The 26,492-nt window shown below is 32.2% G+C and overlaps 4 protein-coding genes across 4 annotated transcripts in view; 2 read left to right on the top strand and 2 right to left on the bottom strand.

Moving 5' to 3' along the window:
• Alg7 (Alg7 dolichyl-phosphate N-acetylglucosaminephosphotransferase) overlaps positions 1–26,492 on the top strand; it is a 570,179-nt gene that overhangs the window by 362,244 nt on the left and 181,443 nt on the right. The window lies entirely within an intron of this gene.
• LOC145331062 (uncharacterized) overlaps positions 1–26,492 on the top strand; it is a 557,608-nt gene that overhangs the window by 362,251 nt on the left and 168,865 nt on the right. The window lies entirely within an intron of this gene.
• On the bottom strand, positions 14,787–18,498 carry LOC145331099 (uncharacterized). The gene is made up of 7 exons (XM_080175732.1): positions 18,365–18,498; positions 17,974–18,132; positions 17,645–17,729; positions 17,131–17,181; positions 15,958–16,125; positions 15,468–15,560; positions 14,787–15,114 (listed from the first exon to the last, which is right to left on the bottom strand). Exons 1-7 carry the CDS (start codon positions 18,394–18,396, stop codon positions 14,824–14,826), a joined length of 879 nt encoding a protein of 292 aa, XP_080031858.1. The 5' UTR covers positions 18,397–18,498; the 3' UTR covers positions 14,787–14,823.
• LOC145331092 (uncharacterized) lies at positions 21,449–25,610 on the bottom strand. The gene is made up of 7 exons (XM_080175720.1): positions 25,456–25,610; positions 24,896–25,060; positions 23,670–23,754; positions 23,488–23,538; positions 22,879–23,046; positions 22,228–22,320; positions 21,449–21,773 (listed from the first exon to the last, which is right to left on the bottom strand). The coding sequence occupies exons 1-7, from the start codon at positions 25,485–25,487 to the stop codon at positions 21,483–21,485; spliced, it is 885 nt and encodes a 294-aa protein (XP_080031846.1). The 5' UTR covers positions 25,488–25,610; the 3' UTR covers positions 21,449–21,482.

Raw genomic sequence — 26,492 nt, 5'->3', positions numbered from 1 at the left:
CTCAAGGTATCGAATATATATGTTTTGCGAAAAAAAAACTAATAAAAAAGCAAATTTGCATAGAAAAAATAAATGATTTTTTGAACTGTATGAATCATCAAATTACTTATACAAAAATGCGCAGACGAAAAAGTTAAAGTATGCAGAAGTTTGTAAATAACCAAAGTTTTAATATTGGCTAACAGATAAAGTGTAAAAATAATCCTCTTCTACAGTATAAAGTAGTAAGTTGTATGTGTGTATGTAAATATGTCTCGATAGATCTCGTAACTGGTTAAACCAATCGTTTACAAATGCACAAAAAGAACATTTAGTGAAGGCCCATTAATACATTATTATCATTTATTTTTTGCATTAAAAATATTTTGCAACTATTAGACACAATCGTTCTAGTTAATCTTGTGAAATGATTAGACACTTACAAGACAAATGACACCCAGATTACACAAAGATTGAATAACAAATTTTTAGGATATCAGCGTTTTAATGTGCATCAAGTGACATTTGATTCTTATCTCAAAGCATTTGAATATCAAACCCAAATAACTTTAAAATGATATAGTTAGATTTATTCTAATTTTCTCAATGTCTTCAATAACAGAGGAGGGAGAGAAAAATTAGACTATGAATTATACTGTAGCTTTAAATTTTAAAAACATTTTAAATTCATTTGGTGTATTTAACACTTTAAATAAAAGTGGGTTACACAAAATAGCAATGTTTAATATTTTCTAGTAATAACTTTATTCTACAGAGGTTTTTTTGTTTATCATCATTTGGGATGTATATCAATTTCAATAAATACAGAGTATAGAAATTGTGTAATTGTATATTTTATCTGACCATTACTGTGCATAGGACTATGCATATAAAAGAGAGAAGAAAATATAGTGAATCAAGCTTGATCAAGGAGATTACATTGCCAAATTAAGGTTGATTAGGCACAATCAAAAACTTGGCCACCCAACACTAAACATTGCCTAACTCATTTACTCTTATGTCTGCTAGTTCATACAACTTTTCTGTCTGCCGCGCACATTTTCTTAATATCAATACAGTATGAAAATAAAAAAAAAAACTTTTACTAATCTCATAATGTGTCATAAAAGTATGTTTATTATCTTTTCATTCTACCAAGGCTAGGCAGCAGCAAGTCAGCTGCCTGTAAGCCTCAGGGAAATCAACCTTTTAACATTTCAAAAATCAGCTGAAAGAATAAACCTGACCAAAATATGACAATTTCTCATATAAAAAAAAATAACGAAGTATCCACATGGGTTTGAATTTAAGACTTTATCGCGGCTGCCGAGCCCTGCATTATAAACAATATCAAAGAAGAAAATGCTTTTGAAATAAGCACAAATAGATAATGATACTTGGATTGAAAAGTAACAGACATGAAAAGGGATTTAAATAAATGAATTAGCATTCGAGAAATTCTATAGGCTACGGCATGCATAAGCCACTAAAAGTTTTTTTTTGTTGGTGTTCATACTGTAAACATAATGATGTCTAATGATGCAGAAATAAAAAAAAATACCTAACATTATAGTTTGTACTAGTAGAAAGTAATTATTGCTTGCTTTATATCTATTATTGTAAATCTTATCCTACATTACAAAGTAGTAAGGATTTGGGGGTTTGGTAATGAATTAAGTTTCAGTTATTTTTTTAAAAAATTGATTGGGGTAATTTTTTACTTCCTGGGTCTAACCCCTGCGGGAACTACCTATAACCTGACCTAAAATAATAGACAAACAAACGAAAAACTACTCATTTTCAATTTATTTTAAAATAAGAGGGTTCTCTTCTCGACAGGGTTCTTTAAGGGAAATTACTGAAGCTTCTGTAGGCAATTCGATGGATTCAGGCTATTTACCTGAAACTCAGTCGTTAAAGCTTGTTATTTTTGCAGCAGATAGAAATATATTGTAAAAATACATATATACATATTTTATAATTATGCATCCTTTGGGATTTATTTGGTTATTCCCCCATGACATACAACCATTACAGATTAATACAGGAATAAAGGTATACTACTGACATAAAACCATTACAGATTAATACAGGAATAAAGGTATACTACTGACATACAACCATTACAGATTAATACAGGAATAAAGGTATACTACTGACATACAACCATTACAGATTAATACAGGAATAAAGTTATATACTACTGACATACAACCATTACAGATTAATACAGGAATAAAGGTATACCACTGACATACAACCATTACAGATTAATACAGGAATAAAGGTATACTACTGACATACAACCATTACAGATTAATACAGGAATAAAGGTATAGTACTGACATACAACCATTACAGATTAATACAGGAATAAAGGTATAGTACTGACATACAACCATTACAGATTAATACAGGAATAAAGGTATACCACTGACATACAACCATTACAGATTAATACAGGAATAAAGGTATACTACTGACATACAACCATTACAGATTAATACAGGAATAAAGGTATACTACTGACATACAACCATTACAGATTAATACAGGAATAAAGGTATACTACTGACATACAACCATTACAGATTAATACAGGAATAAAGTTATATACTACTGACATACAACCATTACAGATTAATACAGGAATAAAGGTATACCACTGACATACAACCATTACAGATTAATACAGGAATAAAGTTATATACTACTGACATACAACCATTACAGATTAATACAGGAATAAAGGTATACTACTGACATACAACCATTACAGATTAATACAGGAATAAAGGTATAGTACTGACATACAACCATTACAGATTAATACAGGAATACAGGGAGAGGTCAATTTAGGATTATTTATTTTCCGCATTGTATTGTAGACAGTAATCCATGGATAGTAAAATGAAAAATCATTAGAATAATTCCAGTTTATTGGCCCTGATTTTATCTTACAGAGAGGACATTTTGTAATCATTTGATATTCATTTTTGACAGTATCAAAAATATAACCATTACACTGGTTAATACAAAAATATAATGATAGGTCAATATGGTAGATTATTTCATCTCTCATGTAACATCCTATCACTAAAAACTACAAGAACACGCCAGTTAATTGCAAATTAGTAATATATTGCAAAAACCTCTGGTGATTACGTCTTAGAAAAATACTTTCAGAGAGGCAAAGGTAATTTTTAAAAATAAAATTAACAGCCTAATATTTCATATCATAGTTATTTTCTTTTTGTCGCAGAAAAAAAAATATCAGAAATATCAGCCTTTCAATAATTAGTTTTAGGATTAACTTGTTTGTTATTTACCCTTTATCTCATAATATAGATCTATAGAACAATAATTAGAGTAGTATAATAAACTAGATATTTTCATTTGTTTAGTGTGTGTATTTAGACATAGTTTCTAAGCATTTGGAACTAGGTTGTCATGGAGTAGGACGAGACACTTTTGTATAGCCACTAGGGCCAGTTCAAGCTACACGTTTAAGTAAATTATGACTTGACCCGCTGTCTCATGGTAGCTACTCTATATTATCTCACCCTCGCCGAGTATGTCAGGTGTCCCACAGATAAGATTGGATGAACTGGTATTATGTACGTGACTATTTATTTAGATAAAATAAATTTCACATATCAAAATCTTATGAAATCAATTTTATTTTTATATATTTTTAGGCTCAAAAAAATAGATACCAGTTTCTCATGTGTCAATAGCATTCTATATTATTCTCTGGTTGATATTGAGTAATAAAAGTTTATTGGATTGTATGTATATGAATATAAAGATTAGTTCTATATATTTAATCTAATCAAATGCATCTTGTTTTATGTAGTTCTATAAATACAATAATTTCCATCCCTGTAAATTTGGTAGAACTGAACATTTGGCATAATTAACCCCTGATAACAATTTCGCAGGGACTAATTGTTTTGATTTAATTGTATTTAAAGGATTAATATCCCTACTTAAAAGAATTTAAAGATAAAGTGACGATAAATTTGCCCAGCGGAAAATATAGTAGAACTTTATTACAAAAATTGGTAAATAAAAAAAATTAGATCATGGAAAGAAAACGAAATAGCGGTTTTCGTCTCATTTTCGCAGTAGCTTTTCTCCTATTTCTAGCCCCTGCGGGGAGCTCTGCTTGGCAATCATTAACATTTACCTAACCTACCCTAAATTAACCATAAATAAAAAACCTGTAAAAAATATTACGAAACCCGCTACTTCTTTTTCTTTCCATAATCCAAAAAGTTTCATGAACTAATCGTCAAAATTTTAGCAAGTCTATGTTAAATCTATTCATGCTGAAATGGGATAAAATAATGGGTGGAGGGACAGAAATATATTAATGTCATGCATGTATTATAGTTTGTAATTAATGCATAATGATGATTATACAAACTACACAGATTTATCTCATAGAATAAGGAGGAATAGAAGTGAAAACCCTAAATATTTCTGGGAAATTTGAAGGAATCTTTGACTTGTGCAGTAAAGATAATAATGCTGAAGTACAAATCACAATGACTAGTTGGACAAAATCAAAAAAATTTAATTTGTATCAAAGTCTAATAGATACTGTTAAATATTTGAATTAAGCCTTTGAAATTTAATTTCATATTGAGTTTTGTGTGATTTATTTTTGAATATATTGCTATTGTTTACAGTGGGTACTCTTTGGCCCTTTAAAATATTAGAGTCACAGAATGAAAACCACCGCTGTGATACACACCTCACGTGGAGGTGGTTCCAGCATTAGATGCTTGGTCGTTTTGGACACGGATGAAAAGTTACTTTTAATGTACACCTTGTTTTGATAAGTATGATTGACCATGTTTATAATTTTTAAGGGTCAGCTAAATGGGTACAACCTTTCCCCTCCCCTCCCCTACCTCAAGTTCATGTATGGATGTAGTTGCTAGTATGTATAATCAGCTGTTTGAAAACAGCATAGGAGCGAAACCTATCATATAAATGCTGAGTCCAATAATTTTGGTACATGTTTGAAAAGTAAGTTGCTTACTTCAATTCAAATTTTTAAGGCTTTGCACATAAAATTCGATTTTAATCCATTGTGAATAGGGAAGAGAAAGGTCGAGGCTTGGCTACAAGGCTTTTAGTAAATTATTGCAAAAGGAATTTATTTTGAATATTTTTTCAGAATAATTACTTAAATCATGTGATTTACTAACAGCCTTGTAGCCGTTTTAGTCTTTCAAATGTTCCAATTTAGATTCAGGCTAGCCAGGCAGAATCTTCTACCTGGATTCTATTCTATACTTTATCTTCTTTGATTTATCTTTATGCCATACCATACAAATACTAGATTAGTTTTAAATGTTTTTTTCCAGTATGGCTTCGAAACCGATTAATATCTGCTGGATTAGAACCGGTTCTCAGCCACACTGAAAAATCATGTTTAGCGTTGTATTACGGACCATTTTCTAACAATATTAAATTAAAATCATAAAATTTATAACAGTTTAGTTAGCCCGGGCCTTAGGAGCTAACAAAACTGATTTTAACCTTATCATTTTTATTTTAATACCCTCGGAAAGATGTTTATAATAAAATGCGATGAATAACTATTATATATTTCTAGGGGAATATCAACTATCTGACCGACAAACTGCCAACTATTTAAAAAAAAAGTAAAAAAAATGATTTTGTGATTAACGAAATATCCTTCTTTAGTTAATTTTTTGTTTTAAAATAAATTGAATTTTATTCTCAATATTTTGTTCTATAAATAGAGTTGTTATGATTTAGGCCTGAGTTGCAATTTTTAGTTGCATTGATTGTTCAAGGCCAAATTGGAATTGTGAAACTCATTCTTCAAGTTCATGGTAAATAAGTCGCAGGTCCGGATTCTTTAAACAGAATTAATTGATCCTTTTCATTTTCACAAAGTCCGTAAGACTGTCTGACATGATAAGTTTAGTAAAATTTTGTAATTTTTGACGGGTTTTGAAAATCTAAAAAAGAAATTAAATAAAATCCAAATAAAATTTGATCTGCATAATGAAAATGTCACATTTAGTGATTGATTGGCAAACTTAATATAAAGTTATTGTTTATTAATTCAAGTAAAAAAGTAGATAAAAAATTAATATTAAAAAATGCGTCGAATATGATCTTTTATGTTTCTTACTATAATATGGATTATGCTGTACAGTCAATAATGGTTTACCTACAAACAAAAAAATTATATAATTTATATAATTTTTTAATCTTTTATTTTTTCAAATAAGATTCAATAACTGTGTTCAGTTTTATTGTTGTTGTTTTGATTTATAAAACTTAAAATATTTTGATGTGGCAGTTATCTGGTTTTGGGTTAAAAAAAGTATGTGTCTCAAGAGGTCCTCTTTCACTGGTATTAAAAACTGCGAGACCTAAGCCTGAAAAGTACAAATATTACTTAACTTGATTCTAGGACAAACGCAGGAGTTACAAACGTCAGAGTGGACACTTAACCTAACCTAACCTACCTCAGAACATATTACAGGAATTTCAATGCCTAATCCCTGCGGGAGGCTTATTTGTATATTCCTATCTTAGCCTAACCTAAACTGTTGTAAAGAAATATTTAATTAACTTAATATTCTGCGTTTTTTCCACTCCGACGTTTGTCTCTCCTGCGTTTGTCCTGGAACCCTTAACTTGTCCTGCTTTACAATTAAAAGAATTAGAATTAAATCTTTAAATTACCATTACAATTTAATAACTGTACAATAAATTAAGAAAAATTCCTTTTTAAGTTATATTTCGTCACAACCAAACGTTCGAGAGCTTCGGCTTAAAAGTTTAAGCCGTTTTATGATTAGAATTACATGCCTCAACATGAGTAGCTATTTTAGTAGTGTAGCAACTCTACAAGTTTTATGATTAGAATTATATGCCTCAACATGAGTAGCTATTTTAGTAGCGTAGCAACTCTACAAGTTTTATGATTAGAATTATATGCCTCAACATGAGTAGCTATTTTAGTAGTGTAGCAACTCTACAAGTTTTATAATTAGAATTACATCCCTCAACATGAGTAGCTATTTTAGTAGCGTAGCAACTCTACAAGTTTTATGATTAGAATTACATCCCTCAACATGAGTAGCTATTTTAGTAGCGTAGCAACTCTACAAGCTTTATGATTAGAATTATATGCCTCAACATGAGTAGCTATTTTAGTAGTGTAGCAACTCTACAAGTTTTATGATTAGAATTATATGCCTCAACATGAGTAGCTATTTTAGTAGTGTAGCAACTCTACAAGTTTTATAATTAGAATTACATCCCTCAACATGAGTAGCTATTTTAGTAGCGTAGCAACTCTACAAGTTTTATGATTAGAATTACATCCCTCAACATGAGTAGCTATTTTAGTAGCGTAGCAACTCTACAAGTTTTATGATTAGAATTACATCCCTCAACATGAGTAGCTATTTTAGTAGCGTAGCAACTCTACAAGCTTTATGATTAGAATTATATGCCTCAACATGAGTAGCTATTTTAGTAGTGTAGCAACTCTACAAGTTTTATGATTAGAATTATATGCCTCAACATGAGTAGCTATTTTAGTAGCGTAGCAACTCTACAAGTTTTATGATTAGAATTACATGCCTCAACATTAGTAGCTATCTTAGTAGCGTAGCAACTCTACAAGTTTTATGATTAGAATTATATGCCTCAACATGAGTAGCTATTTAGTAGCGTAGCAGCTCTACAAGTTTTATGATGTCTCTATATGAGTAGCTATTTTAGTAACGTAGCAGCTCTTCAAGTTTTATGATGCCTCTATATGAGTAGCTATTTTAGTAGCGTAGCAGCTCTTCAAGTTTTATGATTAGAATTATGTGCCTCAACATGAGTAGCTATTTTAGTAGCGTAGCAATTCTATGCCGTGGTTCGTTGGAGATAGGCTTGCATTGCTACTACGACTCTTATGGAATAGGAATTGATAAAAAAGGGAAAACAGAGAACTCCTAAAATAATAATAAAAGAAAAGAAACATATGATTTTATGACAATTGATTTTTTTAAATAAAAGTTTTTCCACAAAATTATATAATCATCCTCGTTTAATACAAAAGAACAAGGCACAATCCTATAGTTTATGGGCTTGTTTTTGTTGTTTTCTTACTTGGAATTCAGGAAACAATTAAAATTATAATGTTTCAAGTTTTGTAGTATTATTACAAATAAAGGCAATTTAGTTTTCTTTTCATACACAAAACTGCCTCCTTCTCAAAAATCTGCATAAAAACAATAGTAAACGGCTTTTTTTGAAATTCAAAACTGTTTACTAGATCTTACTGGACAAAAATAAAATATCTAACAACCAAAAAAAGACTTCACATCCTGGTAAAATAATATTGTGTCCTTGTAGATTTTAAGAAATCTTTTATTTCATGTTGAAATTTTGAAACCATGTCTAAATTGTATTTGTAACCTTTAAACAACTTGCTAAAGTATCCGTCAAACTCTTGAGTGGCATACAGAAATGTTAATTGCAGAACACAATATAGAAATATAAACAAGGATGAAAACATACAAGTAAGAAAAACTATCCTTATAATAGTAAAGTGACATATAAAGTAACAAGATGTGTGTTTTTCTGTGTGTCTGTTTGTACAGAAGGATCTCACTAAAGGCTGAACCGAGCGGGTTCTCCCTTACAGGGTAGCTTCTCATAGGTCCCGGGAAGGTCAATAACTATTTTAGGGAAGAGTACCACCACCCTCCCAAGAGAAATCACAAAAAAATCGAAGAAAAAAAAATATTTTAGAGACTTGAACGTAACATAAAGAGGTATCGTAGAGACTTGTACAAAAAAAACATTTACAGTGCCACTAGAGGCCTATGAAAATGATAAAAACAAACTATGGACTAAACGACATTACAATAACATAAAAACTGCGCCCCTAACATATAGGGGCTCTGCATTCGGTTGGAAAGTAAAAGAATTAGTCTCATTCAGAAATACATTTTTATTTTAATTCTTACACTATAAAAAAAAAACTTCACAAAATGATTTGTGTTAAACATTATTATTTTATTATATAAAAGACTGCCAGAAATGCAATGCAGAAAATAGGCTGAAACCATCTCAGGAGCTATGTAGGGCTTCCCTAAAGTAGATATATTAACAAGCATCACGTCAAAAAGACGGATATACATAAATTGATGAAAAGCCTGACTATTGAAAATATGTATGTACGTGCGCAACGAAGTTATCTAATGTGCTCATATCTGAAAGGTGCGTGGAATAGGGAATGCTTTTCGAAAGCATTACCTAAATGTTTAGAATTTAAATTTAAACAAGGACGATTACGTCCAATGCCCCAAACACACAGAAAAATAATTCTATTGAAAAAAAGGTCGTGCAAACAAAGAGTTGGTTGGCTAATGGGTGTAACCTAATACCCCGGGAGTTTAGACAAAAAAGGAGAGTTCTGCTTCCCTTGGTTATCCTGGGTTGTCTGACATGACCGTTGAATGTCATGGATTATATTTAATCTGACAACAGTCCAAGTGATTTTAGGTATTTCTTTGCCTTTCAAATGCTCAATAATATAAAATATTTTGGTACACCAAAATAAAAAAGAATAAAAGTTACTTAGTTTAATTTCTTTCAATCAATCACTTATTTTTTTGTGATTTGTTATCTTGAAACATCTTTGTTCTTAAATAAAGTAACCATTTAAAAGTATGAATAAATGAATTTCTATAACAAGTTTGTCCCAACAGAGCGAAATACAATACGAAAAATATTGAATACAAAACTAAGACTATCTCAGTCATTTTAAATATGATACGTTCGTGATGGCTACCGAAAAATATAGAATCATTATTGGTTATTATAAGATTCTAAAAATGTAATTCAATAAACTAAATTTTCTCTATTCTTAATGCACATTTATAGATGAAAACTTACAGACTGTTACAACGTTAAATATGGACATTATTGTCCTAGTTGTCACACATTAAAATGCTTGAACTGGAAATCAGCCAAGTAATAGAAAACCCTACAAGCTCAGATTCGAATTTCAGAGTGGCTTGCTTTCTAAAGAGAAAAGTCGTCCATAATTGTTTGCAGTGACAAACTATTTGTGTCGTATAAAAGTGGTTCCATTGTTATGCACAAAAGAAAAAAATAAGTTTGCATAATGGAAACATTAGCCAGCACAGATGCTGGCTCAAGAGGGTTTTGCAAAAAGTTACCATTGCAGGTGCGCGACATAAATAGTATGAGTAGGGGGAATGCCTTGGCCCATAAACAGGCGCAACTCACTACAATGCACAGTTAGGACTTCTCAGACAAAGGTCATGCAATCAAAGGGTTGGTTGTCTGATGAATGTTACTGAACCTAATATCGTTAGAGTATCGCAGCTCATTACACGTGGATGATGCTCTGGATTCTGTAGATGATCACTTAAGTCGAAGGAGAATCCCTCTCTTACGAGGTAATAGTGATATAATTTAAAGTTTGTTCTTGTGTAAGTTCTTGATTTTTTCATATATGTGAGGTCTGTATGTCAGTATGTGTATGTGTATTTTTAATTGTTGTTAACTGAAGAGGACTGTCGTCCATACTATCCATGATGTATAGTGTATAATGTTAGAGAACAATAAGTCCTGTGTGTCGTGTAGGCGGATGATATTACGTTTTTCCTTTTTTCTTTTATGTGGTCATACCATGAAGACCCAATTCTAGAAATTATTTGCAACTCTTTCAGTTATTTAAATCATTAGGATTTTTTAGCCAAACTTTTAATCTGAATTTTAATGCACTCTTTGCATCAGCCCCTAGAGGCTTGGAGGTAATAGCTTTCAGACAAAACTGTACCAATATATGGCTTCATTGAAAAGCGTAAGTTCTTATCGGTCTTATTAATCAGACGATTTTTTGTTTCAGATAAATACCATACTACCACATTCTAGCTGCTACGCCCCTAGCATCTAAGGAACCGCTAGTCGAAAAGGGAAAATAGGGGCTAGAAAAACCATCATGGACTTAAATCTTACAACAAAATAGCCTAAAACACAGAACCTATATTAAGCTCCCAAAATAATCCTAATCAGTTCAGCATTTATTGAGACTTTTATAAAGTTTCGGACAAAAAAACGTAATTTATTATACAATAGGACGATTGACACTTTTCAATTGAAAAACTTTTATTTTTTTAAAGAAATGCTTGTCACCAGCATTACTGACTGACCATGCAACCACTAATAAATGATGTTTAGTGAATATACATATAGCAAGCAGACCGTTCTGCCAATATTAATTTTGAACCCATGTACACACACTTAATCATCCCATATACTCAGGCATTTAGGGATGGGTAATGTAAGAGGCTTGAATCGAATCAAGCTCTATTTTTTTTCCTAATTTTCATTTTTAAAAATTGTGGATTTTTTGACAGTTTTTGAGGACACTTATTGGTGGAGAGGATAATGGGCTGTATATTACACTAGTCCCCAAATTTGTATCATTACGTTTCTTATTAGTTGACTTAACAACTTTGAGGACTTTTATTGAATTTTGCTTGGTTGGTTTATTTAAGTTAGTTTCCAAACGTTTCAACCACTGATTGTAATCTACAGGGGTTAATTTGTGTATTAAAATTGGGTATGTACATCAATTTATCGGCCATTGTCTAATCCCTTTAGATCCCTGATTATAAGTCGTTTCAAAGAATAAAATTCAGTTGTTTAGACAAGCTTTAATTGCGGTAATTATATTATTTTGACATTGGCCAAGCTCTAAAGCCCTGCATAATCATATCCTACATATCACACACACATAATGAACATTCCACATACAAGCACACATTATTAAAGGAAAATCCTCACAAAAAAGGGATAATATGTTTTTTTTTTTAAATTCTAAAATTAAAGGCTTTTTAAAAAATGAAATTTTACCAATTTTTTTTCCAAATGCAATTATCTTTTTTCCTATAGAACCATACTATACAGACAGCTTTCCACGGATATAAATATGAAAATTGATGAGATAAATTCCAGTTTTGTTGACCCCAAGAAGAGCCAGAAATTTGACACAAATATTAGGCAAATCTGATTTTTTCCCCGGTATTAGACTTTAACTCTCAAAAAGCTTCTAAAATTTTATTGAGTGAAGTATATCAAATGATCAATTTTGATAAAATTTTAGAAAAAATAGAAATTCAACATCTTAAGATAGAATAAAAAAAATGTTTTGCCCCTCCAGATTAATTGATGTTTGTTTCCCGTTTTACTTTTATGCACTCAGTATTTTGCAAAAGCCAATTTAAAACAGTTTACACATGTCTTTTCCAATATAGTGATAAATCTATAGTTGCAAATAATTTAACATTTCTTTCAATTTTTACAAAGATTAACTTTTTATGTATCCACCTATACAACTAGGGCCTATTCATGTGTCCATCCGACTGACTGAACAATAAAAAAGAATTTTTTTTCAGATTCTATCAAAGATATAGAAGACTAAGGCTGATGCTTCTTTATGAGGCTTTTAAAGATTGATATTGGCTATAAGATAAAACTATCCACCCTACAATTATCCTCCCACTTAAAGTCTGTAATCCCATAGGTATCTAGTATTATAGTGGTTGGCGTGTTGATTACATATACTTGTTGTATGCTGCACTACTTACAGACATAAATTTCCTTGTTAATTTCTGTATTGATCTATACTTTCACATAAAGTACCTTGTTGGGCATTAATACCCCCCTCATAAATTTTAATAAATTAAAAAGAAGGAGGGTATTTTTTTTATTACCTTAAGTTGGGTGTCCCGCAGGGTTAAGGCCCTCTACAGGGGTTAAGAATTGGAAACGTTTTTTCACCACCCCTCCACGGCCTTTATTTTCAATTTATTTCAAAACTAAGGAGAAGGAGGGAGGCTGTGTGAAATCAGCAGAAAATGTGTCTAAATATAGTGTCTATGTGTTACATTAACTGATGTGGTAGTAACCGCGAACTAATCATAGACAAGAACATATTATCTTCATAGTCGAACATTTCAAAACACTCATAAATTTTTAAGAACATCAAATCCTTTTTGAGGAGGAGGGTCAAATTTGCGCGTAAAATGACAAACCCCAAACTTCAAAAGAGATGGGAGAAAAGGGAAGAGATTTTCTTCCCCCTTCCCTTTTTATATGACGTCACAGGAATCGCCTTGCTCAAAACTGGGACAGTTTGGGGTTTGTCGTAAAATTTTCATCACAAAAAAAAAGTTTTCTTGTTTTTAAGATGATTGAAAAATGGCGCGAAGCAGGCAGGTAAATATTTTGCTTTTATTTTTGTTGGGTTTTGATATATTAGTGTAACTGTGTTAAATCTATCTAAAACGTTTGAACTTCACGTAGGCTGCAATCTTCAGGGAGTCCATAGGCGTCCAAGGGGGGAGGGGGTAATGGGGCGATTACCCCCCCCCCCCATTTAAAATTTACCCCTACCCTGGGGGTGCCTACGGCACCCCCAACCATTTAGGAGGGGGTATTTACCCCCCCCAAACAATTTTGGGGGGGTAAATACCCCCCTCAAAATAGAAAATCTCTAACAAAAAAAATTTTTGCGCGCTTCGCGCGCATTTTTAATACCAAATTTTTGATAAAATTTAAATTACCCCCCCAAAAAATTTTACCCCGGGGGTAAATTTTGGGGGGGTAAACAAATTTTACCCCTGCCAACAGATATCAGGGGGGGTAATTACCCCCCCCCCACGCAAATTTTACCCCCGGGGTAAAAATTTTAGGGGGGGTAAAAAAAATTTGCGGCGCGCTTCGCGCGCCATTTCCCCCCCCCCTTAAAAAAATTTTACCCCCCCCAAAATAAAAAGCTTGGACGCCCCTGAGGGAGTCCATGACATGTTTTTGACTATAATCATATAATCATATAACCATCTCACTTTAACAAATTCAATTAAATCTATGTCACAATTCAAATAATACACATAAATGTAATAATAGAGTAGCTATGCTGTAAAAGAGAAACCAGAGGAGAGGTGAAACTAAAACAAATAGACCTGATTAATCAATCCACTAAACAAATGTTGTGCAAAATATTTGCGGTTCCTTTTCGAGTCTTCTCATTAGATATTTGCTGGGTTTTTTTGCGCTGCATTGATTAAATAAGTGTGAAACAGACGGAGATAATTAGTCAGATTTTTCATGGCACAGCAACCGCTGCCACATTAGGTCGAATTTCTCAAGTCATAAAAACCAAAAACTAGCAGCAATAATTTTTCAATAACTTAGATCAACTTCAAATAAAAAGACGGTGATCGCTGATTAAGTTTGCAGACTTTAAATTAGAAAATATCGACAATCTCTGCCAAAAATCGCAAAAAAGTTAACAATCAGCATCTCAGTTGTACAGTTTTATTATCAAAATCCGCATACGCAGCCAACTATCCTAAAAAAATTGCGGCTGTCGAGCTGTAATATTTTTGCGTGTTGTTTTGTTTTATGAATTAGTGTAATTAGAGGGGTAGATTGATAAATTTTAGTTGTAATAATTTGATTTTTGTTAGAAAGTTAAGAAAGATATATGGCGATCATTAATTTATCGTCAAACTAGCTTAAATCAGACAAACTTTTTTTCAGAGTTATATTTTAGAGAATTTCATTTTAAGTAGCAGAGCTACTCTGTACATTATTCCTTCATTTACATTGTTTTTTATTTTAAATAAATACATATTAAATTCAGCTCTTTATTAATGAAAGCTTTGGGATATCACCTAGTTTTCTATTAATAATAAAGTGTACATGGAAATCTTTTAAAAGATTTATTATTAATGAAATAACAATTTACATATTTTTCATGGCATCTTTAAATTCAGGAAGATCTCCTCTATCCTCACCAAAAGGACAGACAGTGAACCAGGGGTTATCATAGAAATAATGATGCATAGTGGAGAGGCCAGGGTAGTCCAGAAGGTCACCAATGCAGGTGGGTGGACGGTCAATGATGGCAGACACAGCCATGGCGTCAGGATGCTCCCACTTGTCTCCGGGCAGGTTGGCCATGTGCTGCCAGACATAGCCGTTCAGAACACCGCCGTCGTACAACAGCTGTACGGGGAACACTTCAGAGCAGTCCTGCGATAAAAAAAAAGTGTAGGCCAGTAGAAAGTTACATATAATATGTATGAGTAAAAAAGAGGTAGATACCATACCTTTAAATAATTTAACTTATTAAATTTAATTCATTGTTAAAGTTAAAAATCTTTCATGAGTAGATTAGAATGATTCGCTATGAAAAGTGAAGTTAAGCAATAATTCAGTCATTAAGAGCCAATAATATCTATTTCTTAAATATATTGACCAAAATTTACCAATATATTATGATATGTTTTTATTTTCAAAAGGCTTTATTAGATAAGATATAAATTAATTGTAGCAAAAAATTAGTTTGCCTTTAACATTAAAAACTTGAAAGAAACATGTTTTACCTGGGTAGGTTCATAGTTGAACTGCAAGTAATGATCACCCATGCCAATGAAGCAGAAGTGGTCATACCATTCAGCCTGGCTGTTAGCTTCATCCTAGCAAAACAAAATTTAAGTAAAGAGCATAAATTTTGTCAGTAGCTAAAGATCTCTGAAAGTGTAAACTATAGGGTTTTCTAAGAAAATTTTTAGTATGAAAAAAAGGATGATTTGCATCATTTATTTTTTTTCCAGGGATCTGAATGGATACACAAATGTTGATACACAAAATAACCCCGTCTGTAGATGTCAATTATTGGTTAAAACGTTTGGACACTCAACTGAATTAACCAACCAATTAAAATTCAATAAAAGTACCCCAAAGTTATCAATCCAACGAATAGATAACCTTAATATAAAACTTTGAGGCATTTTAATTATTATTTACAAATTTACATTGAAAACATATTAGATTTTGACTACATAGATTGGCATTCATAGATTTTAAAAATACCTTGGTCATAGGAGCAGCATAGTAACCATCAGCTGTCTGGAAGAGAAGCCTGTCGCCAACTCCCTGAGAGTTGAACTCAGCCTCAGACCTGCCACCCTCACACACAATAGCAGGGTCCACAAAGTAGGCGGTGGAGAAGAAAGCAGGGCTGCCATAGTATTCACCACTCTAAAACATAAAAATATTTTAAATTTTTGGTTTACTCTAAAATTAGTGGTTGTCTGTGCCCTGTTTCTGAAGAGGAGAAATCAATATATGTATATAATTACTTGGATGTTGCACCAGATTTTCCTGTACGCTAATAAAGTGATACTCCCAGCTGGCTAAAATAATGATAACCCCCCATCCAAACCCTTTTGCCCCATCCTCTTCACTCCTAATGGATGGAAGAACTAACCAATAAATGAGGTTCAATAAAACGACAAATTTTTCACTTTTAATATATTCACGTTTTTAATCCATTAGAATTAGAAAAAGAAAACTGTATAGAATAGGATTTGTTTGTCAGTAGTATTAGGTAAATAATATTTTATTTTGAAAAATACGATAAAAAGTTTCTTAATACAAAAACTAAAGATAACAATTTAATGTTCTAGACACTATACAAATTTTAAAAAATCAACAAAAGTAAATTTTCTGTTTTGAATTATAAGTAACTACGTTTTATCATTTAGCCAGATAGAAAGTGAATTTCTTTACAAGAACGATTATGCCCAGCAAACTATAAACTATAATTTCCTTTAAATCAATGTTTAAAGTGAATAAGTTTGTGTGTAAGAAATGTAAGATTGAGATTGCGTAGAGAGAGAAGATTTGTAGATATAAAATGGTTAAACTATAGTTAGGTACATAATAGCTGCGAATAATTCGTTGTATAAGCGGATATGATTAACTGCTGAAATTTCTTTACTGTATTGAAATGCTTGTGGCTTTTAGTAAATACTACGGACTGCTCCCCTAGCATCTAGGGGCTCTGTATTCTCAGAGATTTGAAAGGGCAGAAATATAGACTAAATCCGTACCTAGACTTATCTATAAAAATAAAAGAGTTTGAAACCATCTATAAGAAACTTCACTGTAAAGGAGACCCTTTTTCGGTTGGCGAGATCCTTCGCTACAGAGAAAATAGCTTAGTACTTTATATAATAGGATAACATTTTATAATTAATTTACCTGGTAAGCAGGGCTAGAAGAAAATGGAAAGACTCCCTCATCAACATCACTCTAGAAAAAAATATCATAAAAAAGAATAATTTTGATTTGTTTTCTTTTAAAGAATTAATCTGACATTTCATGCTTAAAAGCATGAAATGAAATGGTGTGAAAAGTTCAATAGAGCACAATTTGGTGGAGAGGGAATACTTAAATATATTATTTCTTTTCCTATCTCTGGATCCCTGGTAAATGTATGAATATAGCTTTGATGTATGGTAGATAGCGTTAACACCAAGCTTAGTAGTTAAGACTTTGGCACTTCGAATACAAATTAATTTAGATAATCAACTTTTTAAATTCCTATTCAATTAGCTAGGTATGCAACTGACAAAGCAGTGTAAAAAAGGCAGAATTGTCTTGGTATGACACAGTTTTAAACAAGGATACAAAAATACCTTTAGAACATCCATCTTTTAAAGATTAATTTGAAAATTAAAAAAATTGTTATGTCAAAAAAGTCCATGAATGTTACCTTGAGAAGACCATTCTGGCTTCCAGCAATATAGCCATTGACATCATAGATCAGGATCAAAGAGGGATCAGAAGGATCAGCGTATCTGAAATAAGATTTTATTGAATTCTACTATTACAATTTTCAGGAAGTTTCAGCAGATGTGGCTTTGTGAAAGAAAGCCTTTTTGAAAACAAAATAACAAAACTCAACAAAAGGGGGAGGGGTATTTTTATTTCAAAACTTTTTAGCAAAAATTATATTTCTAGATAGTGTGATATATTTATAAAGAAGATGAATATTCCTATAGAATTAAGAAAAATAGATCACACTTAGTTATTCTTATTTACCTGTTTCCAACCCAGGTTGCATCCCCGCAGGCGCTGATCTGTTCCCATCCAGCTCCAGCAGCCTCATCAGCTGTCAGAGGGTAGGGGTAGAAATAGTGACCAAAGGGATTCAGACCAAAGGTTACTCTAAGGTTGGGCCAGGTGGCTCCAGCTGCCAAACTAAATTGAAAATAAATAATATATAATTTCTATAATTAAATGAGATCTTAAAATAAATCACTACCTTAATTTTTTGATTATTAATGGTTATAATGTTATTCTTTTCTCCAATCAGGCCTCTAACCAAGCATTCTGGATATTTTAGGAATAGTAGAGTTTTAAGATATGTTCTTGTCTTTAGATACTTCCAGTAAATTGGCTAATTTTCAATATTAAACACATAATTAAATACCTAAGCAGTGGTAAAAGACGCAAAACAAACATTTTCAATGTTACTGGATTACTCACGTTTTTTCTGCGCTTCAGACACCTTTATACTTTTTCTTAATTCAAGCAAGAGATAAAAGAATGATTTTTGAGAAAAAGATAACATCAGCTAGAATGACAAAATTCATATTTTACGTAAGTCATACATTTAAGTAATCCTTATCTAAAAGTAATAGGCTGTTTGTCCGTTTCTAACTTAAAATCTCACCAACCGCTGAACCAATCTAAACCAAAGATTCTGGGAGGCTTCAAGACTATGAGGGAAGGAGTGTTCTTCAACCATCTTAAAAGAAACCGTCCCCTGAAAAAAAAATCCCCCAATGTGGTACAGACGGACAAAGCGAGATATAAAGTAGAGGCTTCTTTGACAAGAAAATCATCACAGCCGAGTAAACAGAAGGGCAACACATATATTGAGTTAAAAAGTAGCTTCGCTACTAATAAAACTAATATACAAATAAATAAATGTTGTACATATTCACCTCTCAAGCCTATAAACAATATACGTTTTTTGCATTAAGATATTATTTTTTTACTCTATGACCCAATAAAATTAGTTGACATCATATAAAGTAAAATGTCCTTATAAGATAAGATGTGATTATTACTGTAGATATTGTGTTAATAAGGTATGAAAAAATATCCAGAAAGTGCTTTCAATCTTACATAGCTTAACTATGAAAGGCTTTTATGAAATGTAATTGATATTTTATTCAATATGCCTCGTAATACCCGTTTTAAAGGACAAAGCCCAAATTGTGTTAAAATTGTGTCAAAAAAGATCCATGTGACGTAATAAAAATGAGGGATTATCCATCTCTTTTTTAGGGGTTTTCTTTCCCACTTCTCCTCTCATCTCCCTCATTTTATTACGTCACATGTATCATTTTTGACACAATTTGGGTTTTGTCGTTTTAAAGAAGTTTTACATTGAGAGTACATTCATACATTTGTAAAGTTTATGTAAATACGTTTGACGAGTAAAGATTAAATTAAAAAAACTCAAATCGTAGGTAAAAGTTATGACTATTTACTTTATTGGATAATATTGTGTGTAAATCTGTATGTTAATTAAAATCTCGTAAATACATCTCTATATTTTGTTAGTTATAAATTGTGTATTTTTCCTAGACCAACTTGGTGAAAATTGTGGAACGATCAGAAAGCCATTTAAAAGATCTTATAGGACAAACTACAAAACGTTCTGCCTTGTTTTATTATATAAACTATTTATACCCAGAGAGAGAGGAGGCAGTGAACTGTTTATTACACTAGTTCCCAAAGTTTTATAACAATGTTTTCTTATTCGTTGGATTAACATCCTTGTGGACTTTAGTGAATTTTGATTGGTTGATTTATTAAGAAGACTGTTCAAACATTTCAAAAACTAAGTTTGATCTCCAGAAGGGATAATTTTTTTTATATCATCAATGGCGATGTACACCAATTTATCGGCCATTGTCTTATCCCTCTAGATTCCTCATTCATACCCCTTGATTTACTTTGTCTTTAGATGCAAATGCAATTGTAGTTAAAGTCATGATTTTGAAGTGAAAACAAAAATTTCTACAGCATTTAAGATATTTAGGTTGATTTATCATTTACTTGTCGTTTTTCAAGGGCTTTTTTCTTAATCACTTAAAAACTGACATTTTTATCATCCTACGGACAAATCAAGTCAATAAATACAAGAGACCTTTGGGGTAAGACAATGGTCGATACATTGATGTCCATTCCCAATGATGATTAAGAAAATCACCAACTGAATTAAATTTTAGTTTTCTAGTTTAGACAAAGTAGATAGTTAGGGTTATTTTTAAGGGGTGGTTTTTCTTTGGAGGGTGGACCTATAAAAGGCATCATTGCAAAGAAGAACCAAAGACAAGCAATTTAATGTAAAGGCAAGCGGAAATATGCCCCTACAATTTATATACTTTGTAGGCACTTGAAAGAATAGAAGTAGAGGTTCTAATATTTATTTTAGTTTTGAAAACAAAACATAAAGTTTTTTAGGTCGGGGTATTTTTTCCAGGGGACATTCCTCTTGGTAGGGTGTGGGTAGTAGTGCCCTCTCAGAATTAGTTATAAAACTTCCCTGGTCCTGTAAGAAGCTCAATTGTAAAAGGAAAACCGTCTATACACAGCTCACAGACAGACATACAGATAGAGATCCTGCTACTTTTAATTAAGTGTTGATTAATTAAACAATTGTAGTAATAAATAGTTAAAATATTAATCGTCCAATTATTCGTGTTTGTAATTAAATTATTAGTATTACTGTAGAGCGTAACCAATGATACATCCCTATTGGACATTGTCGTCTTTATTCATTTCATAACATGTTATAAACAATAGTTTTGCACTAAATATAATTTTAGACGCCTTTTTAAAAGCGAAGCTTTTCTATAATAAGGGTCGGTCCGTCCGTCCGTTCGTCCGCCCGTACGTCTGAGATGGTAGCAACTCTATAATCATTACCAGAATGTCCGTACGTCCATTTTAAACATGTTGATTTTTTACATTTTTAACAACAAATTTTTATGTGATCTAATTATCCGATTGTTCTGATTTTTGATATACTGATTCCTAGGACAACAAAGTACAATATTATAAGCAAAGCAACTCTATAATCAAGTCCTAAAAATGTAAGTATGTCCAAGTCCATAAATATTATCCTGTATCAAGAAGTTTTACAACAAATTTACTCACAATTTTGCTTCATTTATATTCAGATTTTTCAGTTTTAACACTATTAAAGTGTTAATGTCCGTTTGTCCTACCGTTCCAGGGCTTCGCTTTTATGGATGTTGTCATCCTTGTTTTCATTGAAATTTAAATACAATATTTTATTATATATGTATATCATTTATGGGTCAAATTGTATTAAAGGTTGAAATCAGAAGCTTTGGGGGCTTGCAGAAAATTGACTATAGCATAATAAACTCAATAAGAAGATATTCGCTCGATAACAATATTTTAAATCAGCAAATTTCAGGCACATCACCACTAATTTATATTGATAAAATTATTTTTTTACAAATAACTAAAGTTAACATAATTCATATTTATTTATACATTTAATTTTACATATTCTTCATAGCATCTTTAAATTGAGGCAAATCTCCTCTATTCTCACCAAACGGACAGACAGTAAACCAGGGATTATTATGGAAATAATGATGCATAGTGGAGAGACCGGGATAATCCAAGAAATCAGTGAGGCAGGTGGGTGGACGGTCAATGATGGCGGATATTGCCATGGCATCAGGGTACTCCCACTTGTCTCCAGGTAAGGTGGCAATGTGTTGCCAGACAAAGCCGTGTAGAACATCATTGTTGTATAACAGCTGTGCTGGAAATACGTCCGCACAATCCTAAATAGCAAAACAGTTATTACATTAATATAGAAATTAATATTATATTTTTTAATCCATTGAATAAAATCATTATCCTGCATAAGAAAAAAAAAATTTTATATGAAACAAAAGAGAAAAATAAGAGAAGTGTATGTAATAATGTAAATGAAATATGCCTTTTTCTTTTTGATAATAAGGCTAAAATAAAATATTAGTTATTTATCGCATCGTATTAGAGACAGCTTATTGCGGATATTAAAATGAAAAAAAAAATATTAGATTAAAACCAGTTTAGTAAGCCCCGATGGGCCAATCCCGCGCTAACATAACTGGTATTACTATCAATTTTATGATATTCTGTAGAAAATTGTCTGTAATACGATGCTATACATAAATTTTCAGTGTGGCTGAAAATTGGTTCTAATCCAGCGGATATCAATCGGTTTAGAAGCCATACTGGCAAATATTTTACCTGAGAAGCTTGATAGTTGTAACCAATGTAATGATCACCCATACCAATGAAACAGAAATGGTCATTCCATTCAGAGAGACTGTTAGCCTCACTCTGAAATTTATTGAGATACACAAAATAAAATAGAAGCAAAGGTATCTTAATTTGAATTTTAATTAAATTATAACATCCTAAGATCATTAGGTTTTTCTATATAACTGCTTTATATCCTGGATAACCTCTTGAAGACATAATTCTTATAAGACCTTATTTTTGTGCATCTCTGAACCAAGATTGATGTTTAAGTGCATAATTGCATGGCCAAACATCACATACAGACAACACGACCCGTTGATTACACGACATTTGTCTGAAAGTCCTATCTGTGTTTGGTAATGAGTTGCTGCGCCAGTATTGGGTTAAGGCATTACACCTACAATAACTATTAATGGCATGCACCTGACATTGCAGCAGTAGGCTCTATTTTTAAAGTATTTTTTTTATAAAACGGTGATAAACGGATCTTTTCAAACCTATCACCTTTCCAAAAGTGAGCGAATAACCTACATGTTTTTTTCAGAGTAGTGAGTTGTCTTGTTAATTAACTCAGTAATTGATATTGATTGTTAATTATTATTATATGTTAACTATTTTATTGAACTCATTATTTACCTTAGTCATAGGGGCAGCATAGTAGCCATTAGAAGTCTGAAAAAGAAGCCTGTCTCCAAGTCCTTGGGACTTAAATTCAGCCTCAGACCTTCCGCCCTCACAGATGATTTCTGGGTTAACATAGTAAGCTGTTGTAAAATATGCTGGGCTTCCATAGAATTCTCCACTCTGAAAGCAAAAGGAATTTTTATTATGTGATAACATGGACATAAAGGGATTAGACAATGGCCGATAAATTGATTTACATCCAAAATTACATCTTTTGTAGATTAAAGTTTGTGGTTGAAACGTTTGTAATCTCAACTTAAAGAATCAACCAATCAAAATTCAAAAAAGTTGTTAAGCCAACGAATAAGAAACTTTATTGTAAAACTTTGGGGACTGGTGTAATAAACAGCCCATTGTACCCTCGCTCTCTCAATTCTTTAACTTATGATTAATTTTTAAAAGATAGTATCATACAGTAATAATACAGAATGTTAAGATTAAACAAATAATGGCAATATATTATTTTTTAATGGGTATTTTTTATTCATCTCCTTTTTTTAAAGGAACTATATAGAGCTTCGATGAAAAGTAAATATATTTCCGCGAAAAAAAATATTGTACCTGATAATTGGGGTTAGTTGAAAAGGGGAAGAATTCTTCATCGCAGTCAGTCTAAAACAAATAAGTGATGACAAAACAAGAAAGGATTAATTAAGGAAAGTTACAAAAGTTTTGCCTAGTTCCAGAAGTTCTGTCTTTATAGCCAAAAAACACTAAGGGTGATAAATTCTTTAAATTTTTACCTTAAGAAGACCGTTCTGGCTACCGGCAATATATCCATTGACATCATAGATTAGGATAAGAGAAGGATCAGAAGGATCTGCATATCTAAATAAAGAAATTTTATATGAATTTTTTTAATGTCCACCCCCTACTTAAACAACATACTAAAAGTATAGGATCAAAAAAAAGAAAACGAAGTAGCATGTTTCGAATATTTTCACAGTAGTTTTTCTCCTATTTCTAGCCCCTTCGGGTCCAATTTCCTAACCCTGTGGGGAAATCATTAACATTTACCTAACCTAACATGAAAAAACCTAATCAAAAGTTACTGTGAAAATACGATGAATCCCGCTAATTCGTTTTCTTTCCATGATCGAAAGTCTCCTTTGACTAGAAAATTTATGCACAAAGCGCGCAATTTTTTTTCATACCCCTCTAACCTCTTAAAATTAAGTTGTGACTTTCCTACTTTGACACCCCCCTTGACTATTATTGGGGGGTTTATAAGGGAGGTCTAGACCCTTACCAAGGGAGGTGTAGATGGGTATAGGGGGATGGACAACTAAGGCATAGGCGTCCAAGGGGGGGGGTAATGGGGCGATTATCCCCCCCCAAACGATTTTGGGGGCGCCGTAGGCACCCCCTAAAATTTTTTCATTTTACTCCCCCCATTTAAAATTTACCCCTACCCTGGGGGTGCCGTAGGCACCCCCAACCATTTAGGAGGGGGTATTTACCCCCCCCAAACAATTTTAGGGGGGTAAATACCCCCCCCAAAATAAAAAATCTCTAATAAAAAAAATTTTTGCGCGCTTCGCGCGCATTTTTAATACTATATATTTAATAAAATTTAAATTACCCCCCCCAAAAATTTTACCCCGGGGGTAAATTTTGGGGGGGGTAAACTAAATTTACCCCTGCCAACAGGTTTCAGGGGGGGTAATTACCCCCCCCCCCCCAAGCAAATTTTACCCCCGGGGTAAAAATTTTGGGGGGGGGGAAAAAAAATTTGCGGCGCGCTTCGCGCGCCATTTTACCCCCCCCCCCCAAAAACGATTTACCCCCCCCTTAAAAATTTTTTACCCCCCCCCAAAATAAAAAGCTTGGACGCCCCTGAACTAAGGGGTTGTATCCATCACTCTTAATTTTTGAAAAAAGTTCTATGCTCCCCCCCCCCCCCCCCCAACTGCACGCCTATGATTTCAAATACAAGTATAACGAGTTGCGGCTACAGATTATTATTTACCTGTTTCCTACCCAAGTATCATCATCTCCACAGGAGCTGATCTGTTCCCATCCTTCATCAACAGCTTCACTGGCAGTCAGAGGATAGGGGTAGAAAAAGTGGCCAAAGGGATTGAGACCAAAAGTGACCCTCAGGTTAGGCCAGCTTGCTGAACCAGCAACAATACTACAAATATTCAAAGTTGTTTTACAAGAATAATACTAGTTTTGTCTTTAAATAGAGCAGCAATAATAATGTAATAACAAATGTAATAATATAAAGCAAACAAGTTTGAAGAAAGAGTTTTTCTTGATCAAAAACAGAGCTGTTATATAAATAATAAATATTAGGAACATTCCCAACTTTAAAACTAATAGCAGTTTTAATTATTGTTATCTATAAGAGAAATATGTAAAATGTAGCTTAAACATTTTGCAGTCAGTCATTTGAATATTTAAACTTACAGACATACTTTGATTATTATAAAGACGCTACGCAGAACAATACACAAATCAATGTTGTTTGAAGTAATTAAAAAGTATCATGGGCAGTGGTATAACATTTACAAAAAAAAGTATTACCTAAGTAGCGGTAATAGTCGAAGTGCGATCATATTCACTGTTAAATTACAACTTATATTCACTCAAATTTTCAGTTATTTTTATACCCTTGCAAATTTGTGACAAAAGATAAAGGCTTAATCTTCATTCGTTGCTTAATAGTAAACAAAACATTAAATTTACTTATTGACCTTATAATAATTAGCATGCTATCAAATCTTATCCCATTATAAGAAGTAAGGTTTATTTGTTTGTCTGTTAAGATTTCGCATATTTCTAAACTGATTTTGTGTTCTATTTCAGGGAAGCTTAACATAATCCCTGAATGGTTATAGGCTATTTTAAATATTTTATTTTATTTTATCTTTTTAATGTACACTTGACATAATATTTATTTTTTATTTATTTAAGCGTGCATGGTATCTGTATCAGCAGTGACCTTGCTTTTGTGTCTTTTTGTTGTGCACTGTGTTTGTGCATTGTGAAAATTAATCTCCTTGTTTAAATTCCTTATATAAAGGGTTTGACGACCACCTTTTTGTCCTTTTGAAAAGCATTGTTTGCAAGCTTGCGCTCTCTCGGAGCCTCTTCCTTTGTTTATATCAGAGAATGATCGCGGTGCAATATGTGTATTTTCTTCTGTGAAAGAATCGTGTCTTTGTGTTAAAAATCACCTGTAAAGCTGTCCTGCTTGCACGGATGAAGGACCATGTTTATTTCAAGCATGACGAATGTAGGAACCCAATTATAGAATGTTTTTGCCTTTATTTGAAGTAAAAATAAATCTATTCTTTTCATCCATTTATTTCAATAAAGACCAATCATATTTATACAATATTTTATATCGATGATATTATTATGTCTACCAAATATTTTCATAATAGTTCTATTCAATTTCACTGAAGTTTTTTATCATTTTGAGCTTATAAAATAATCTGATTATCAAAACCAAATAAACGAGGATATCACAAAACCTCTTATATTTTTCTTGAAAGCAATCCTTTATAAAGAAGTTTAATCACCAGTATTTATTATGTATTCAATAATGCTAATGTTAT

Source organism: Acartia tonsa, chromosome 1 (genome assembly GCF_053477335.1).
Source record: "Acartia tonsa isolate MP-2025a chromosome 1, ASM5347733v1, whole genome shotgun sequence".
NCBI classification, from domain to species: Eukaryota; Metazoa; Arthropoda; class Copepoda; order Calanoida; family Acartiidae; genus Acartia; species Acartia tonsa.
This window is presented reverse-complemented; position numbering and strand designations above follow the sequence as displayed.